General features: G+C 41.7%; 1 protein-coding gene, 1 non-coding gene and 1 pseudogene across 5 annotated transcripts in view; all 3 read left to right on the top strand.

Annotated features, from left to right (window-relative positions):
* The window catches only part of RYR2 (ryanodine receptor 2), a 768107-nt gene that overhangs the window by 412220 nt on the left and 334747 nt on the right, over positions 1 to 21140 (top strand). For all 4 annotated transcript variants that reach the window (XM_058696266.1, XM_058696262.1, XM_058696264.1 and 1 more), the window contains 3 exons: positions 16308 to 16426; positions 16774 to 16907; positions 18399 to 18640. In XM_058696266.1, coding sequence (XP_058552249.1) covers positions 16308 to 16426; positions 16774 to 16907; positions 18399 to 18640 — 495 coding nt within the window. The remainder of the gene's footprint in view (positions 1 to 16307; positions 16427 to 16773; positions 16908 to 18398; positions 18641 to 21140) is intronic.
* Positions 757 to 863, top strand: LOC131494221 (U6 spliceosomal RNA). Its single transcript, XR_009253266.1, has one exon. It is a non-coding gene; the product is annotated as a U6 spliceosomal RNA (small nuclear RNA).
* On the top strand, positions 14654 to 14779 carry LOC131494189 (U2 spliceosomal RNA; annotated as a pseudogene).

The raw sequence follows: 21140 nt of genomic DNA on the forward strand, positions 1-21140 counted from the left end.
CTTGCTTGAGGAAAACCTCTTATTAAAAACAAAATCACAGCCAGTGATTTCTTCCTTTGACCTTGACTGTTTCTTGTCCTCTCTGGGTACTAAACCTATGTTTTACTGTCATGGACAAAAGTGAAGGTTCAGCTCGTATGTGCTGCTACCAACAGATGGCTGCTTAATGCCAGTGTCTGCTCTGATAGGGTTTCGTTCCTACCACGCTGGATATTAAATACTTTTAGCATCATCTTTGGTGAAATAATTGTGCTGTGTCACTTGCTTTCCGTCATGCTTGAAGTCCGGGGACCCTATCATGGCTTAAGGACTTCATCTGGAACTGAGTTCATTAAAGTTTCTTTGCATCGTGTATGACATAGCTCAGTTTTCTCAAGTCAACGTGCCTCTTGATTGAATCAAGCCTTTTGTTTTAGTGCCTTGGCTTTTAAAGTGGGTTCTACTCACTCGGGCATGGTAGTCAAAAGAAAGAAGCCAGTCACTACCCACCTGAGGGGTTTATCTTCAGTGTCAAGGCAGGATGCATCACAGGTGTCCTCCCTTAGCGTTGATGTGATACAGGAAACATAATCTTGATGGGCCATGAGCTCAGCCGCCTGGGTGCCCGCCGGAGGCAGCTGCACTGGAGAAGGGAAGTGGTGTTAGGTCTCAGGGTATAGTTGATGCAGTGGGAACTGACGTCTCAGCTCAGGCTGTCTCATGCCTCTGGTCTCCTAAATGGGTTTCCTACCATTTCATCAGCAAAGACAGGGTTGAGTGCTCACTTTGGCATCACACAAACTAAACGTGGAAAGATACAGAGAAGATTAGCGTGGCCCCTGTGCAAGGGTGACATGCAAATTCGTGATGCGTTCCATATTTTTATGGGTTAAATGGGCGGTGGGCATTAAGGAGGGCACTTTTGGGGATGAGCGCTGGGGTGTCATTTGTAAGAGTCGAATGACTGGGTCCTACTCCATAAGCCATGACAATTCTGTATGTCAGCTAACTTGAATTTAAGTTAAGGGGCGCCTGCGTGGCTCAGTTGGTTGAGCGTCTGACTTCAGCTCAGGTCATGATCTCAGGGTTCATGAGTTCGAGCCCCACGTCAGGCCCTGTGCTGACAGCTCAGAGCCTGGAGCCTGCTTTGGATTCTTTGTGTGTGTGTGTGTGTGTGTGTGTGTGTGTGTGTGTGTGTCAAAATAAGTAAACATTAAATTCAAAACAAAACAAAAACAAAAAACAGGGTTGAACTCTGCCAAGACTACCTCATCAGAAATGGCAGCTCACTTTTTAATCATCTCTTGTTTTCCACGTACTTTTATACTGTGTTAAGGAGAAGCAGAGAACTTTTAAGACTGATTACAAGGATGGATTCTGAAATGGACTGCTTAAGTTCCAAGCCCAGCTTCATCCTTTATAGCTGCACGACTCCAACCCTTTGTGCCTCATATTTTTGCCTGTAAAATGGGCATTGCCCAAAGGACTGTTAGTCGACACATTTCATTGCATTAAATGAATAAAAATGTCCCAATAAGAACCTAACGCCTTTTTAAAAAAATAAGTAGCTGTTGTTAATAACTACAAGATTATTTGCGTTCTCTTAAAAGGGCATTTGCATTATAGAAATAAACTAGACAGGTGTTCTGTGTTCGGCAATAAAACTAGGGAAAACTGTTGAAAAGTCCAGATGAAAAGTGTGCCTCCAGCATGCCCCACGGGTTGCTGTGGGATTGGGGGGGGGCTGTTAGAAATTTGATGCCAAATGTGTACATGAACGTACTCTGGGCACCATGCAAAGACCCTCAGCCAAGAGCTTCTTATAAAAAAACTTGTGCAAACCGTTGAAACATACAAGGAGTAAAGTGATAAACGATGTTGCAGATCATACGCTGGATTCTTTGGATCAGACAGGATCTGAAACGAGAGAGCCTGGCTGCTGTGTGACCACAGGCAGTGTCAGAGCTCCCTGATAAAACTGCATAATTCAGTTTAGAGAAATACGGTTTTTTTGTTATGGTTTTGTTTTTCCCCATGTTGAGATGGCTCCGACTCAGGATGAAGAATTGCAGGTGGAAAAGCTTAATATTAGCAAGCACTTACCTTTACTGGGTGCCAGACAGTGTTCTGAGCCCCTTAAGTATGTTAACTCATGGGCCGCCTCGGTGGCTCGGTCCGTTGCGTCCGACTCTTGGTTTCATCTCAGGTCATGGGTCTCAGGGTTGTGGGATTGAGCCCCATGTCGGGCCATGTACTGAGCAGGGGGCCTGCTTGAGATCCTCTCTCTCTCTCTCTCTCTTTCTCTCTCTCTCTTTCTCTCTCTCTCTCTTCCTCTTCCTCCTTCACTTCCTCCCTCTCCCTCTGTCCCTCTCCCCTGCTCACATTCTCTCTCTTAAAAAAGAATAATAAATATATTAAGTCTCTAAATCCCCACAATAACTCTATGAGGTAGATAGCCTCAGTATCCTCATTTCACAGATGGGGAAGTGAGGCACAGTACAGCTATTTTTTCAAGGTCATACAGTGTGGAAGCAGCCAAGGCAGAACTCAAACTTTGGCCTTCTGGCTCTGAACTTGATCCCCTCTATCCCTTCATGATATATGCTGCTCAGGTGCAGGGAAGCAACGAACTGAGTGTGCCCTTCTGTGTTCTTCCAAGGTCATGAGGGAGAATATCTCCTGCATGTAAACGAGTAAGCTCTACTGACCTACGTCCTAGAGTGTCTGAGCTGGGAGTGACTTCTGGAGTATTCCAACCCAGCCAGCCCCTCTTGGCCATCACAGCACCATGTCTCCCCTCTCTCTCGTTTGTTCTCTTGAACCACACTACATAATGGAGGTTTAGACACACATGATTTAAAATACTAGTCTTGGGGCACCTGGGTTTCCGTCACTTGAGCATCCGACTTCGGCTCAGGTCATGACCTCGCTCGCGGTTCATGAGTTCGAGCCCCACATCGGGCTCACTGCTCTCAGCACAAAGTTTGCTTCAGATCCTCTGTCCGCCTCTCTCTCTGCCCCCACCCCTGCTTACGTTCTCTCTCTCTCTCTCTTTCTCTCTCTCTCTCTCATTCTGTCCCTCTCTCAAAAATAAACATTAAAAAAATGTTACTCTTCACCACATGACAAAGTACATTCACGTCTTCGGGGATTATTTTCTGATGTTTTCAGGCTTGGAGCAAGTTGCTCAGTTTCCTAAAATTGTATCCATCTTTAAATGCATCTCAAGGTGGACTCTGTACATACTGTTTCATGTCAGGACCACCGACCATTCTGCACATAATGCCCTGTGAGAAACTGGTGTGTTTTTGGGGCGCCTGGCTGGCTCAGTCGGTAGAGCGTGTGACTGTGAAGTTCAAGCCCCACATCTGGTGTAGAGATTACTTAAAAAAAAAAATCTTTAAAAATAAATAAATAACTAAATAGGATTTGTGGGTTTTGTTAAACAATGTGTAACTTTTCTCTTTCCCCTCTTCCACACGGACCAAGTACCAGAATTAGGTTATTCTGTGCACATTTCTTTTGTGCTTATTGGAAATGATGCCCCTGGGTTGTCGTCGTCGTCTTCTTCTTCTTCTTCTTCTTCTTCTTCTTCTTCTTCTTCTTCTTCTTCTTCTTCTTCTTCTTCTTCTTCTTTTTTTTTACATTCATCTTTGAGAGAGACAGAGCGTGGGTGGGGGAAGGGCAGAGAGAGGGAGAGGGAGACACAGAATCTGAAGCAGGCTCCAGGCTCCGAGCTATCGGCAGAGAGCCCGACGCGGGGCTCAAACTCACGGACTGTGAGATCATGACCTGAGCCGAAGTTGGACGCTTAAGCGACCAAGCCACCCAGGTGCCCCAACCCCTGGGTTGTCTTCGTACAGCAGGAGACCTCCCCCCACCCAATTGTATAGAGATACAGTTGACACACTCGTGGTGTAACTTTAAGGTATACAGCACGATGGTTTGGCTTAGGTGATTGTGAAATTCGTACTCCAACAGATTTAGTTTGCATCCATCATCTCAAACACACACACACACACACACACACACACACACACACACACACATACACACATATATATATAAATTTTTTTTTAAGTAAAAGGAACTGAACCAAAAAGACCTCCCCTTGTGATGAAAACTCTTAGGATTTACCCTCTTACCCACTGCCTTGTGTAGCACAGGGCAGAGTTGGCTTATCCTCAGCATGTGGTAGCTTATGTGGCTAGTGAGCACCGATCTTTATCCAATCCTCTGCCGCCACTCCTTGCCTCTGGAAATCACAGGTCTGATCTCTTTTCCTGTGAGGTTTTTGGGTTTTTTTGTTGTTGGTGTTTGTTTTTGTTTTTGTTTGAGATCAGACAGTGGTTGTCTTTCTCTGGCTGACTTACTTCACTCAGCGTAATCTTCTTTATCCCCTCATCCATCAGTGGACACTCAGGTTGTTTCTATGTCTCAACTCTTGTAAATAATGCTGCTGTGAATGTGGGGGTGCAGATGTCTTTTCGAGTTAGTGTTTTCATTTTCTTGGGGTGTATTCTCAGAAGCGGAATTACTGCATCAGGTAGTGATTCCATTTTTAATTTTTTGAAGGCCCTCCATCCGGTTTTCCAATAGCAGCTGTACCAGTTTACAACCCCAGCAACGGTGCATGAGGGTTCTGTTTTCTTCACATCCACCCCAGCATTTGTTGCCTCTTGCCTTTTTGATGACAGTTACTCTAATGGGCGGGAGGTGATATCTCATTGAGGGTTTGATTTACTTCTCCCTGATGACTAGCGATGTTGAGCATCTTTTTATGTATCTGTTGGCCATTCATATATCTTCTTTGGGAAAGTTGTCTATTTGGGTCTTTTGCCCATTTTATTTTTTGTTTTATGTATTTTTATAAGTTTTTTTTGATGTTTATTCATTTTTGAGAGACAGAGAGACAGAGCATAAGTGTGGGAGGAGCAGAGAGAGAGGGAGACACAGAATCCAAAGCAGCCTCCAGGCTCTGAGCTGTCAGCACAGAGCCTGATGCGGGGCTCAAACTCAGAAGCTGTGAGATCATGACCTGAGCTGAAGTCGGACGCTCAACCGACTGAGCCACCCAGGCACCCCAACTTTATTATTTTAATGTTTATTTATTTTTGAGAGAGAGAGAGATAGAGAGAAAGAGCACGAGTGGGGGAGGGGCAGAGAGTGAGAGGGAGACACAGAATCGGAAGCAGGCTCCAGGCTCTGAGCTGTCAGCACAGAGCCTGACTCGGGGCTCGAACTCACAAGCTGTGAGATCATGATGTGAGCTGAAGTCGGATGCTTAACCCGTTGAGCCACCCAGAGGCCCCACTTTTGCCCATTTTAATTGGATTGTTTTTTTTTTTTTCTCCCTAATGGGTTCTTTGTATATTTTGGATATTTACCCTTCATTAGATACACGGTTTACAATTTTTCCCCATTTTGTAAGTTGTCTTCTTTTTTTTAACATTATTGATGGTTTCTTTTGTTGCGCAGAAGCTTTTTAGTTTGATTTAGTCACACTTGTTTATTTTTTATTTTGTTGCTTATGCTTTAGGTATCATATCTGAAAGATCATTACCAATTCCTGGGTCAAGAAGTTCTTTTTCTAGGAATTTCCTGGTTTCATTTGAGTTAAGTCCTTAATTCATTTTGAGTTAATTTTTGTGAGTGTTGTAGAGCAGGGGTCTAGTTTCATTGTTTTACTTGTGAATATCCAATTTCTCTAGCACCATTTCTTGAAAAGACTGCCTTTTTAAAATTTATACAAAGCTTAGGCAGATGCTATGATCATTTTACATTTCTGGCCAAAATAATAGTTCTCAATAAATATTTGCCGCTTTGAGGTGTCTTTTTGAAGAGCTCATTAATCTGTGTTTCTCTTGCCCTGGAGGATTTATTTTAAAAGTACTCAGATGTATATATCTTTGAACATTTTATTTAAAGGCCTTTAGAGCAATTAATTGCATCTGCCAGTATGTTTGTAGGCACTAATATTTCACAGAGAGGCATACCTTTCTTGTTTCTTGAACACTATAATGAGCACATTGTGTGGCCAAGGGAATATTTTTTTAAGTTTCTTTATTTATTTTGAGATTAAAAAAAGAGAGAGAGAGAGAAACACACAGAATTGGAGGGGCAGAGAGAGAGAGACAATCCCAGCAAGCTTCATACTGTCAGCCAGAACCTGAGGCAGCAGCTCAAATTCAGGAGCCGTTAAGATCATGACCTGAGCCAAAAATCAAGAGCTGGACGCTAAGGGGCTCCTGAGTAGGTCAGTTGGGTCACGATCTCACAGTTTGTGGGTTCGAGCCTTGCGTCAGTGTGGAGCCTGCTTGAGATTCTCTTTCTCTCCCTCCTCTCTCTGCCCTTCCCCTCCCCGTGCTCTTTCTCTCTCTCAAAAGAAATAAACTTAAAAAAAAAAAAAAAAAAAAAAGGAGTGGGACGAGTGAGTTTAGGCCACTGTGATGAGATGTCATTTGTATTACCTCAGTGGATTCCCAGGTACTTTGTGAGGTCAGTTCCATTATAATTTCCATTTTACCAATGAGGACTTTGAAGCTAGGAAGCTAAGAGGTATGATCTTTGCAAGGCCAAAGGAAAGTAATGCAGCCAAGACTGAAGTTTCGCGGTCTGGAAAGTTCATAAGAGCAGGAATGATGTCAAATTCTGTTCCTCTTTTTACTCCTATCTAGAACCTCACACGGCAGATAGCCCATTTAATGAACTAAGTGATAATTGAACAAATAAATGGGGGGAAACACCCAACAGTAACCAGCAAGATAAGAATATCTTCAAATTATTTGTGATTTCGTGTCTGGTGCTCAGCACTCCGTGGGTTTTGAGATATGGCAATTTATACAAATAAATATTTGTATAATGTCACATTTCTAACATTATTTAACTATGGTATCATAACTACCTTTAACTGACATTTTCTTTTCTTAACCATCTTTTACTCTTCTAGTTTGTCTGTCTTCGTAAAATATTGCTAAATTGAGAGCAGCACACCATCAGGAGCCTAGTTAAGTCTGAATGTACATTATAATTGCATTGCTTATTTTATGTGTTACTTATTTTAGGTAATATACCCCAGGAAGCTTTTGACTCCCATTCGTCTTGTCTTCCAGTAAAATACCCTGAGTCTGTCTTTTTTGCCTGTTTATTTTGCTAATGCATTCCTGATATTCTGCCCTTCTGTATACGAATAACAATGCGGTATACCTTTATCTTCATGAACTTCCACTTTTATTGTCCTAATCTTGTCACATTGTGTTATATTTCAATCCTTGTCCCTTTTTCTCTCCCTTCTCAACTTCCTGTTAGCTCAAGATTTAATGAGCTCATTTTCTTCTGAAGCCTCAAAACCATTATAAAACTTTGAAGTATAGAAAATGATGTGTTTTCTCAACTTGGCTTGAGGCCGCATCTCTTGGCATTGTTATTTTCAAGACATGATATTTTCAGATTAAAAAAAAAAACAACACTTTAATGTTTATTTTTGAGAGCGACACAGAGTAGGAGTCAGGGAGGAGCAGAGAGAGAGGGAGACACAAGAATCTGAAGCAGGCTCCAGGCTCTGAGCCGTCAGCCCAGAGCCGGACGTGGGCTCAAAGTCACAAACCGGGAGATCATGACCTGAGCTGAAGTCAGATGCTTAACTGAGCCACTCAGGTGCAACACCCCCCCCGCCCCCCGCCCATGACTCTATATATTTTCATATTGAAATCAACTCAGTCCATTTTTTTTGAAGGGGGGTGAGATATGGAAACCCTATTTAGTGTTTTTCCTTTACAAGTTAGTGCTGTGTTATAGAAAGAAAGCAAAACGTACATTGCTTCTTTTGTCCCTTTCTATTTGCTTACAAAAGTTAAAAAGCACATTCATCAGTTTATCTCACGCTGAAACTCAAATAGTTTCTTGACTTCAAGTTTGTACCCATTTTATTTATTATTATTATTTAATTCTTTTAATGTTTATTTATTTTTGAGAGAGACCGCATAAGCAGGGGAGGGGCAGAGAAAGAGGGAGACACAGAATCTGAAGCAGGTTCCAGGCTCTGAGAACAGCGAGATCATGACCTGAGCTGAAGTTGGACGCTTAGCTAAGCCACCCAGGCACCCCAATTATTATTATTTTTTTATGTTTATTTATTGTTGAGAGGGAGAGAGAGAGCAGAGGAGGGGCAGAGAGAGAAGGAGACACAGAATCTGAAGCAGGCTCCAGGCTCCGAGCCATCAGCACAGAGCCCGACACGGGGCTCGAGCTCACGGACCACGAGATCATGCCCTGAACCGAAGTCAGACGCTTAACTGACTGAGCCCACCCAGGCGCTCCAAGTTTATACTCATTTTCAACAAACCACAGATTACTCTTACTTCTCTCAGTGCTTCAGTCTGTAACATGCAGAATTCACTGTTAACATTAAGAAAGATGTGTTGTAATTATGGTCTGTCTATTTTGATTGGTTGCTCACCTCCTGCCATTTGCTCGGCACGGGCCTAACACTGATTAGGGAGAGCAAACTAACCTCTCCACTGGCTCAAACTAGAAGTTTCTGCTACTTCTAGGTCCACATTCATGCCCAACCACCAAACAAGGACAGCTTGGTCGCAGTACATGATTATATCACTCATTGGCAGTTCCATTTAAATGAATGGAACAAGGGATGCCTGGGTGGCTCAGTCGGTTAGGCTTCTGACTTCGGCTCAGGTCATGATCTCATGGTCCGTGGGTTCGAGCCCGGCGTCGGGCTCTGTGCTGACAGCTCCGAGCCTGGAGCCTGCTTCCGATTCTGTCTCTTTCTCTCTTTCTCCACCCCTCCCCTGCCCATGCACTGTCTCTCTCTGTCTCTCAAGAATAAATAAACCTTAAAAAACAATTAAATGAATGGAACAGAATAACAGAGACATGCCTTTAAAGGACTCCCTCAAGTGCACGGGCCCAGGAACAAGTTAATATGTTTGTACATAACTCAGATTGTTTCTCTTCTGGCCTCACCTTTGGTATGTTGCAAAACTCCTCCCAAACTACTTAGATCTTCTGTCAACATGGAGCTAGCTGAACTTTTCTTCTGCCGTCTCCAACCGCTGCCCACTTTATTTTCATGTGTTTTTCTTTTTTTTTTTTTTTCAACATTTTTTATTTTATTTTTGGGACAGAGAGAGACAGAGCATGAACGGGGGAGGGGCAGAGAGAGAGGGAGACACAGAATCGGAAACAGGCTCCAGGCTCCGAGCCATCAGCCCAGAGCCTGACGCGGGGCTCGAACTCACGGACCGCGAGATCGTGACCTGGCTGAAGTCGGACGCTTAACCGACTGCGCCACCCAGGCGCCCCCGTTTATTTATTTTTGAGACAGAGAGAGACAGAGCATGAACGGGGGAGGGTCAGAGAGAGGGAGACACAGAATCGGAAACAGGCTCCAGGCTCTGAGCCATCAGCCCAGAGCCCGACGCGGGGCTCGAACTCACGGACCGCGAGATCGTGACCTGGCTGAAGTCGGACGCTTAACCGACTGCGCCACCCAGGCGCCCCTCATGTGTTTTTCTTTTTCATAATCTTAATACCCAGAGAAGGGGTTCCTGTCAAAGGAGTGCTTTCTGCCTTTTTGAACATTGATTAGACATTAAGTCTACTTGGTATAATCTTTCATGGTATTTTTGGCTCAGCAGTCCTGTTGTTCCCAGAACGTAGAGCTGTCTTACAGTTTTGTCTTTGCCCTAGTTGTGTCTCCCTATCTTTCCCTCGGTGTCTAACAGACCAGTCTAATTTCCCCTGGATTTCCTAATTTAACTGTTTTATTTTAAAATCTAGCATCGATTTCATTTCTTCATGCTGATCAATAAATATATTCCCTGAACTTTGCTGGTGATCAGTGTTGACCATTCAGTGTTTCCCTACCTTTCCCTGATTTAAAGTTTTTAATCTCTGTTTCAAAAGAAGCATATTTCTAATGTTTCCTTGATGATCCTTTTTCTAAATTTCGTTTCTCATTTATGTTATTTTGTTGCAACCATAAAATAATTGCAGATGCTTATATAGCTTTCTAAAAGCTTTCCGTGTGTTACTCCTTAAAACAGCCCCCACCTCCCCCCTCCAGAGTGGGTACCATTATTCTAATTCTATTTTAGAGATGGGGGCTCTGTGTAGCTCCTGGGTAGCTCAGACGGTTAAGCATCCAGCTTCAGCTCAGGTCATGATCTCATGGTTTGTGAGTTCGAGCCGTGTGTCGGGCTCTGTGCTGACAGCTCAGAGCCTGGAGCCTGCTTCGGATTCTGTGTCTCCCTCTGTCTCTGTCCCTCTCCTACTCATGCTCGGTGGCTATCTCGCAAAAATAAAAAATAAAAAGTAAAAAGTTAAAAAGAAAGAAATGGTGACTCTGGAACACAGAGAGGTTAAGGAACTTGCCTAAAAATTTGCGAGGACTCCACTGTGGCACATTGGCTGGAGTCCATGGTTATAACCACTATGTAATATGACAGGATAATAGTAATACCTCTTACTATTATAATTCTTCATTAAGCCTAGTAAATATCCAGTGCTCCAGTCCCCTTATCAAAGGATAACTGTCCATAACATACGTCATTATTGCATGCAGGAACAGTCTCCTGTAACCCCTATAGAGAGCTCTGGCTTGTGTGTTTCATGTTCTGTGTTGTCATGTTATTTCCCAGTGTCTTTCCCCCACGTCTTTTTACTTGAGTCACTTTGTTTACATTTAATTATCCAAGGTGGAAAATACAACTTCCCTTATTTCCATTTGCCCTCATTGAGCCCTGGGGATATTGCTAATAAGGTCTGACCAAAAAGTTACAAAGGATTTTGTGGGGCACCTGGGTGGCTCAGTTGGTTAAGCAAGCGACTTCAGCTCAGGTCATGATCTCGCCATTTCTGAGTTCAAGCCCTGCGTCGGGCTGTCTGCTGACAGCTCAGAGCCTGGAGCCGGTTTCAGATTCTGTGCCTCCCTCTCTCTTTCTCTGCCCCTTCCCCACTCCTGCTTTGTCTTGCTCCCTCAAAAATAAATAAACATTAAAAAAATTTTTTTTAAATGTTACAAAGAATTTTAACTCCTAGGTAGGGAAAAAAATAGAAAAGCAACCTATGATTTGAATAATGTGGAATTTGTGGTTTCTCTAATCGTGACTGTTGCTGACCCTGCAAGTGGATATTGCAGTTCTGTGTGCGTTGCCTGCGCTGTGTCCCCAGTGTTTCTGTCACTGAGGGACAGTCTGATTCATACCGATTAGCACCCAGGTTGAAGCCTTCTCTTTGCTCGCCTCTTAGACTAAGAGGCTTCCGTGTAGAAATTGTCAGGTGAGGCCGTGTGCTCTGTCAGAAAGCTGTCCGGGATCCTTACCCATGCGTAGAGCAGAGATGTAAAAGAGAAGTCCTTTCCCAAAGCTGAATAGTGCCCACATGTGCAGTGACAACTAGGTTCCCTCTAAACCCACATACGCCTCAGTGTTCTGAGATTATAATTTTTATTTTTGCAAAACACGCGTGACTGTGGTTGAGAAAACACTTTCTGGAGAGGGCGTGTCAGCATCGTCTCTCCATTCTTCACTGGTCTTCCTTGCCCCACACTAGCCCCCTGTGCCTGAGCGGCTGCCGGTCTGGTTCTGTATATATTTTGCTCAAGTGTGCAAGACTTACCATGAACTCGTGCCTACCGAGGATGGGGCGAGATCCCTAGGCTCGATTCTTCCTGGTATGTGACGTCAGGCCAAATATAGCACTTCTGTTCCGTGGTTTGTTTCCGTACAGACGCTCAACAAGTTTTGTTCAACCTTGGACCACCCTGCGCATGACCCATGGTAGCACTCGGATGCTTCCAGTACCATGAGGTTCTTTCCAGACATTTTATTACACCCTCAGAGATCTTTCTTTCTCATGAACCCTATAAAAAAAAGTTACAGCCACAAAAGTTTTAAGGCAAATAGCTAAATATTTCACGTATATTACATATAGGGCTTACACCATTAATTTTGAATTTTGTGTATGACCCCCACAGAAATAGACTAAAGCCCACAAAAATTCTTGTTATTCAGTAAGTCAAAATGTTCCCTATTGAAATTAAAGCACAAGTAAAGTAATCCTGGAACTAAGAAATCTACATTTTCCATCTGCGTTCTGTCATCTGTCTTCCTACCTTAAAAAATGTATTTTAATATTAAAGTTTCCAGATGTAAAATATGCCAAAGTAGCTATTTTATATAGTGTTCACAATAATGACTCTTGTTATATTGGGTAAACCTATCATGGGCTTATTTAGTTTAAACTGAAGGTGTACACTAATAGTCCGTTTATATTCATTCACTTATTCAGTTGGCAAACATGAGATGGGGCTCCCTGGGCCAGAGTGTGATGGATGAGCAGGAAGCAGATTTCAACACATGTCCGCTCTCCAGAGCTCGTTCTCCAGTGGGAGATTGAAATGAGCATAAATTGTTTTAATACAGTGTGATCGATCCTACAAAGAGAGAATAATTCATTCTAGGGTGTTGCTAAAATCCCACTGAGTGAGGTGACTTTCTGACTTTGCAAGATGATTCCCATTCTGCAGCCCCAGAAGAAGGGAGTGTATTTTAGTCTGAGAATAACATGTGAAAACATGGAAGGTGGGGCAGAGCCAACAGGCTCCCCCTGGGCCTGACAGGCCTTGACTGCCAATGATGTTACTGCCTAGAACAGTGCCTGGTAGCTACAAAATAAACGTTTATAACGTGCAAATGTATTGTAAATATCTGAGCACCTAAGCATATTTATAGTATGTAGTTTGAAGTAAGAGTATATTTTAACCGTCCTTTGTAGGAGGAGTTGGTGGGAGTTGAGGCAGTAGAGGAGGGTTGGGTCATCTAGGGAAGGAGCTGGCATACAGGGGAATGGGCTTTGACCTTAGATGGAACTGGAAGCCAGAAATTCAGAAATGAGGGAATTTTTTAGCTTGGACTTAGACTTGGCTTTTAGAATGGGCCGTGGACCAGAGAAGCAGTTACATGTATAGATACAAAAACGGTATCGTATATTCAGTTTGGGAAGAGTTGAGTTGGAGGCACTTGGAGACCATTCTGGTTGAAATGTCCATGAGATGATTAGGAAGTGGTACTTGAAGTCAACTGGGAATAGTTAACCTGAGTTCTGGTTGCCCCTCACTAAGCCATACCATACATAGTCCTTACGTAAACTCTTATAATTCGGGTGCTCTGTGTGTGGGAAAGGGTAGGTTTGTTTATGCTTGTTCTAAATTTATGAAATGAGGGACACCTGGGTGGCTCAGTCGGTTAAGCGTCCAACTTCAGTTCAGGTCATGATCTCACAGTTTGGGAGTTCAAGCCCTGCATCGGGCTCAGTGCTGACAGCTCAGAGCCTGGAGCCTGCTTCCGAATCTGTGTCTCCCTCTCTCTCTACCCCTCCCCTGCTTGTGCTCTGTCTCTGTCTCAAAAATAAACAAACATTAAAAAACATAAAAAAGAAGCTCTGTGTACTCATTTCCTGGAATTCATGAAATATGGGAAGAGAAGTATCTTGATCCAGCAGCAACCAGCACGAGCACTCTGGTGAACTAACTCCTGGTGTTTTTTTAAAGTACGTATTTTATACATAACATATTTGACATAGTTGCAGTCATAATGCATATCCCATTGGGTGTCTACTCTTGAAAGTTTACATTATACGTTATGTATTTTGCATGTTCTTAAAATTTTCACTAAAATCATTTCTGTGAACTTATTAAAACTTACAAATTCAGATCGCTTTTTCTTATTAGTTTGCATATGTGTATGTTTGACAACGTATTGTATATTCTGGTAATATGGTTATGATCTACCAAGCTTTAAATTTTTTCCTTGAGAATCTGGCAATAAGTGTTATGCACTGTTCCCATTTCTGGGTCTTAGTCAGTGTGTTTAGAATTCAGTCATCAAATCATCTTTAGGAAAGTGTTGCCATTATAATATTTGTTAAGCCTTGTTCCTCTGTCTCTTTTTTCCAGACATATGTTGGCATGATTTACATATACACACAATAGAGTCCTTCTAGCTGGTCTGTTTTTTTTTTTTTTTTTTGAAAATGAATCTTTTGCTATTTCCAAATTGTTATCTTTTAGGAATTTCTTACCAAAAAAAATAAAATTTTTTATTTTTATTCCATAAAATATTTGCTATTAATTCCAACGGTTGAAAATAAAAGTCGTTTCCTCTGACCTTTCAATATCAGACTTGAAGTAGTCAATCCTTTCCGACTAAGTAGATTATTTGTTGGATATGATGTAGCAGCATTAAAGAAACATATTTGATTGAATGTTAAGCCCCAAACTCTGGAAGCCTTCTATTAAAGTCTGCAGAATATGAGAAGAATCAGATTTATTTTCGTATGGCCATTCCTGCATTTTGTGATATGTGCTGTGCATTTTCAAACTCTAGTCTTAAATCTTTTCTCATATATTCAAGGTTTTGAATGCTGTTGGTTTTCACGCGTATTTACTGACAAAGAGAATTTATTTTTCTTGGTCTTTTACTTGCCAGGAAATATATGATACTCTATGGACCGTAGGGCTCTGACTTCGCAGCCTCAGCCCTACCTCTTTAATGCAAAAGCAGCCATTGAGGAAATGTGAATAGATGAGTGTGGAGACACAGTACAACTTTCTTTTTTTTTTTTTTTCTTTTTTTTTAATGTTTATTTATTTTTGATCGCTTCTCGGCCTTTTGGCTAAGACCAAGTGTAGTATCTGTTCTTATCAGTTTAATGTTTATTTATTTTTGAGAGAGACAGAGTGCGAACGGGGAAGGGGCAGAGAGAGAGGGAGACACAGAATCTGAAGCAAGCTCCAGGCTCTGAGCTGTCAGCACAGAGCCCGACGCGGGGCTCGAACTTACAAACAGCGAGGTCGTGACCAGAGCTGAAGGCGGACGCTTAACTGAATGAGCCCATTTGCAAATACGGGCAGCTGCCATGGGTTCTGCAGTAATAGGTAACAGGGAACAAACAAAGACGTCAGGCTAAAATATGACCAATCTACTAAAAACGCTCTTCCCTCTCTATTATTTTAGTTTATTTTAGCTCAGAATGAATGAGTTTTATTGCTCCATTTTTGATACCAGAAGCTTTCAGTTTAAGTACCCTTACAGAAACATCTTCTTTAACTACCCATCAGCTTGTATTATTTTCTCCTATCTTGGATTTTTAACTGGCATGGAGTGTTGGAACACAGAGGTCGATTTCGAACTACACCAAAAAATGAACTCATATTTGGGTGTTTTTGTTTTAACTGAACATACATTCATACCTCAACAAATTAAGTCATTAGTGTAGAAATTAGCATTAATAGCCCTTGTCCGATAATGGATTGGGGTTTGGATCAAGTATAAGTTGTGACAGCCACGTTCGACCATTACTTCCACATTCTGCCATTTGTAAGCCTGCGCGCTTTTCTTTTCCAAGAAAGTGAACTCCGCTGGAGATATATATACCTTTCTGCAGATTTCCCTTGGGCCCTTCGTGACACCTTGTATCTCTCAGATCACATTTCCTCAGTGTTCTATCTAATTACTACAGGTGGCCTGCACTCTCATTAGCGACAAAGCAAGCTTGCTCAGAAACCATGAATACATATGTACACATTCAGCTTTCCAAATTCACACTAAACATTCCGATCCAAAAATTATTTTCTATTCTCTTTCTTAAATTTTAAGATAAGAAAGGGTAAATTCCATTTTATCTTCTCTGATGGCTAACACTTTAAAATACCGCCATCCTTAATCAGGTTTTGTATGTTGTATAGTTCTCTGTGTTTTTGTATTCTGTTGTTTTGCAAACTAAGAAACGTTTTCTGCCATTTACCTCCGGGGGAATGTAATGATCTGTGTGGGTTAGAATGCATTGTTGTAGGGTTATATTTTTAATGCTGGGAAACTTCACGAGCTGGTCCTAACCTACCATCTACCTGTACTGTCCTCTACTTGCTCTGTACTCCAGGCACCCCAGGTATGCCCACCATTCAAGAATTCACTCAGCCTTGTACCACCTTAACCTTCCTGTCTGGAAAATGGTCATGAATGTGTTCTCTGAGGCTCGACTTAAGGATGCTTTCTTTTGTACCTCCCCAGGCAGAGTTACCTGCTTACTCTGCTAACACTGGCTTTTCCTCATTAAACTAGGACTTCATCATCTTTAGTCATCAGTCCCCTGTCACAAACATCACCTGTCCCTTATCACAGTGCCTTGTGACAAGCACATTGAGTGCGTAATAATTACATTTTGCAGAATGAACACATGAAGGAAAGGCAAGACACTGCTCATCGCAGACTCTTTAATCATATTTTCTTTCTTGATTTTCTCTTTAGGTATTCTTGAAGTTTTGCACTGTGTGTTAGTAGAAAGTCCAGAAGCCCTAAATATTATCAAAGAAGGACACATTAAATCCATAATCTCCCTTTTAGACAAGCATGGAAGAAACCACAAGGTAAGGGAAGCATTTTACTGCCATGAATGAACTCTGGCATACTTTTAAATACATTTTTAAAATAAGAGAACTTATAAAAGGTGTTTCAAGTGATTCATGAGTATTTTTCATTTCTCAATTGCAATCAAAATATTATTTAGCGCTTATTTTTTTTAGCACCAGTGGGGCACCATGCAATTCTCAGTTGGTATGTAAGAGAAACTTGTAAAGTCCACTTGTGAGTGGACTCATGGCTGCCATGCTCAAACGGCTGGGTCAGAGGGAATGTGTTTGTGTTCACAAAAAGTGCTGGGGTACTTGAATCTGAGAAGGGACTTAGTCAGCTGGAAGTGATTGCTTTTTTTCAGGTTCTGGACGTCTTGTGCTCTCTCTGCGTCTGCCACGGAGTAGCGGTCCGTTCCAACCAGCATCTCATCTGCGACAATCTGCTGCCGGGAAGAGATCTGCTTCTGCAGACACGTCTTGTAAACCACGTTAGCAGGTAGATTCACAAGGACAACGTCACCAAATAGGCGGCATAACAGAGCGATTCATGTTCTGGCTCTATAGCTAAGGCATCGTACGGTCCATTTGTTTTATTAGGATATTTTACGTATTCCCCCAGCGAATAGTGCAGTTTTTCTATCAGTCAGATGGTATCATAATCATAATCATAATCATAATCATAATCATAATCATAATAGGTGAACCAAGCAGAATATGCATTTACCCCAAAGATGTAAGCTTTCATCCACTCTCATGGTTCTCACTGATGTCCTTGGGAGCAGGCTGGCCTTTATACAGGGACAGAGTTGTATATACTTATGTTTTGTGCTTTCTTAGAATATGAACAAAAACACTACACTTCGATGCCAGTGTTGAAGTGGCCACTGTGTATAGTAAAAAAGTTGAATTGGGATGTCCAACATATGATAAATACCATAAAAAAAAATGAAGTTGCGTTTTTGGTTAGACATTCCCTCCAGGGTTATCACACATCCCTTGACTGCTGTATGCCAGACACTATTCCATGGACTTTCTATGTATTCCACACCGTGTTTGTACTAGGTTCAACTAGTCCAGTGGGGTACCGCTATGTGCATTCCGTAGATTAAAATGTTGGACTGGAAATGGAGCTCAAGTCTAACTCTGGAGACTGAGCTCTTAAACACCAAGCCATGCTGCCTTCCTTATACAAAGTATAATAAAAATAATAATAATAATAAAAATAATAATAATAATAATAATAATACAGATTACAATTAAGAAAATAGTGTGTGTGATAGTAATAATTTTGATATACTGTATCTAGCAGCTATCTGGGAACTATCCCCCACCTTACCCTGTTTGAAACAAAAATGTAGGGTTTGGTGTATATTTCTATATTGTGTTTTTTAACACAAGTGATTTAAGAACTTTCTGAGTGGCTGCTTGTATAATAGACATGCTGTTATTGAGAGGTATTTCCTGAGATTGTCGCTAATCTTTACCGTTCACATAGGGTCTAAGTCCCTCAGGAAGCAGAATTAAATGCAACTCCCTAGAAATTCCTCTGCTCTCAGCGAGGCATAGAGAACAACAAAGCTGATTATCACTCTGGTTCCTTTACCAACAAGATGGCTTGCTTCAGCCTCGTTCCCTATCTGACACAGAGCTTAGTTAGGGAAAATGTCTAAGTGTCCTGAATTAATAATGCCATGGATCCAAAAGGCCTGTGATACTGAGTGTCCCATCTTGAACATGATCAGTGATATGAAATATGCAGAAAAGCAATGAAGAAACAATAATCTTAGACTCCTGAGCGATACTTCCAAGTAATCCGAAAAGCAAACACCAGTTGCCGACTGTTAACTCTAAGGCTGGCTGTCACCGCCTACCGAATCAGTGACTTAGTAATTTTGTAGTACTGAAGGAAAACATATATTTAACATATTGCATCTTGGAGAAAGGTTTGTCCGGAGTTTCTCATGTGCTGTTTGTCTCTCTTTAAAAGCATGAGACCCAATATTTTTCTGGGCGTCAGTGAAGGGTCCGCCCAGTATAAGAAGTGGTATTATGAGCTGATGGTGGACCACACGGAGCCGTTCGTGACTGCCGAAGCCACTCACCTGAGGGTGGGCTGGGCGTCCACCGAAGGGTACTCTCCCTACCCTGGAGGCGGTGAGGAGTGGGGTGGCAATGGAGTTGGAGATGATCTCTTTTCCTACGGATTTGATGGCCTTCACCTCTGGTCAGGTCAGCACCCTCTGTGTCTTCCCCCCGCATCCGCATGAGAAATCTGTTGCCCTTGCTCTGTGTTTCCAAAAGCTATCGGTGCTGTGTGTATAATCAAATACGTTTATTATTCAGAAATTTAACATGGAGGGGCGCCTGGGAGTGGCTCAGGCGGTTAAGCGTCCGACTTCGGCTCAGGTCAAGATCTTAGGATCTGTGGGTTTGAGCCCCGTATCAGGTTCCGTGCTGACAGCTCGGAGCCTGGAGCCTGCTTCGGATTCTGTGTCTCTCTCTGTCTCTGCCCCTCCCCCATTCACAGCCTCTCTCTGTGTCTCAAAAATGAATAAACGTTAAAAAAAATTAAAAAGAAATTTAACATGGAAACAATGAGTGAGAATGTTAAACTCAGAGGGAGAGAAAGAAAACTGTTACAATTATAGTACATTTCCAAAAGACTGTACTGTTGATGAACAGTATGTTAGAAAAGTGGGGTTTGATTCACAAATCAAGTGCAAAAAAGAAAAAAAAAAAACCAAATGTATGTGTTTCCTACTTGCTTTAGCAGGTGTGTGCAAAGCTTCAGCTTCCGATATAAAAGCCAAAGAACAGATCCCAGAAAATAATTGGGAGAAATAGACTAAGTTCCACCTCCTGGTAAATAATGTTATGTCAGGAATCCATCATCTGTGAAGTGTATTGTGAGGAGTTGGTTTATTTTTATTATCTTATTTATTTATTTTTAGCATCTATTTATTTTTGAGAGAGAAAGAAAGAGCACGAGCGGGGGAGGGGCAGGGAGCGAATGGGGGACAGAGGATCCGAAGTTGACTCTGGGCTGAGAGCAGAGAGCCCAATGCGGGACTCAAATTCATGAACTATGAGATCGTGACCTGAGCCAAAGTCAGAAGTTTAATAGACTGAACCAGCCAGGCGCCCCAAGGAGTCAGTTTATAATCAAATGACACTTTGTGTGGAACTGTTTAAAAATAAATAGATAGTTCATTTCACCAGCTGTCAACCTGAACTTGGATGGTTGAATGTACATTAAACATGATATTCATTTATTAATGCTTTAGAGTTCTGTTAGCTTATAAAAACTTAAAAGTTGAATTAAATCTAAGAGTTTATGGTAATGGGTTTGTGAATCAAAGCACTTTGTGCAGCTGTAGTTTGTCATGAATACTTACTGATTTATTTCCTTTATTCAGTGCCAGTAGCTTAGTAGTCTGGAAGACCTGAAGCTGCATTTCGGATATTTTTTTTTTGGAGTCTTTAAGATTTAGTATAAAATTAATACATGATCAAAAACTCAAATAGTACAGAAGTGAAAAGTCCCTAATATGTCCTTCCCTTCACATCTACTTCCTAAAGGCGTCCCCCGTTAAATTTTGAAATACCTTTCTGAATTTCTCTATTTATAAACAAGCATATGTCTATAAGTGGCAGGCATGATTATTTTCAGGATACCACATTTAGGAGTGCAAAAATATAACTGAAGAAAAAGAACATCTTAAGCAACAACAAATAAAAAAATAACATCTTAGTCTTTGAGTACTAGTTATATCAAGTGGCAGAAAATATTTGTCAATGCAAGGGAAATGCAGGCATTTCAGGGTTTTCTCTGTCAAGTAAGGAGCTTGGCTGAGATTTTTCATCCTAACGTGGGGGCCTGTAGTTGGGGCCCAGGGAGCAGTGCGCCTGTCTTGACACGCAGTTGATTGTTCTGGCCCGACTGTAGTCAGAGCTTCTGTTCCTGTAGTATGCTTTTCCTGCTGACCATACGAAGGCAATGACCACTAAGTGCAGAAGGCCTAACAAACATAAAACAGGGGTAATGTCTCTCTCATAATACATTTTCACTCTCACCCTTCAGTTTTACTATCTTCTCTCTTTACTTCCTGGTATGCTTCCGCATGACTTGGGTACTCAGGTGAATGAATGAAACGTGTTAACTTGTTTTCCCAGTACACAGAGATTAGGGGAGAGGGGAGATTACTCTGATAAAACAATGCTGAATTGGTTCTAATTATTTTAGCCGTATAATGCCACCTTACCATTTTCATTTTTGCATTTAGCTTGAAGCTTTTTCTTTCAACACACAAAAAGAACCCAGTGCTCATGGAATTGACCTGTGATGCATTATACTTTTTATTATGCAGTCTCTGTTAAATAAAACAGCAGCAACAACAACAACAAAAATATTCAGTGAACCTGTGAACATATATCACTGAAAGGAGGATAGGTTGTAGAAGTTCAGGAGAAAATCATTTGAACCTTTATATCAGGAGAAAACATTCAATTGCTTTTTAAATGGCAAGGAAGTACGCACTGTGTCTTGCCTGTAGTTGAAAGGTGTGGGTTTTTTTCAGCTACTGGGATCTGTCAGTCAACAACAAAAAGAAATAAAAGGCATCCACCTTAGTAAGGAAGAAGTCGAACTTTCACTGTTTGCCGATGACATAATATTATATATAGAAAACCTGAAACATTCCACCAGGAAAAATACTACGACTGATACATG

The sequence above is a fragment of the Neofelis nebulosa genome, chromosome 13, assembly GCF_028018385.1.
Source record: "Neofelis nebulosa isolate mNeoNeb1 chromosome 13, mNeoNeb1.pri, whole genome shotgun sequence".
NCBI lineage: Eukaryota > Metazoa > Chordata > Mammalia > Carnivora > Felidae > Neofelis > Neofelis nebulosa.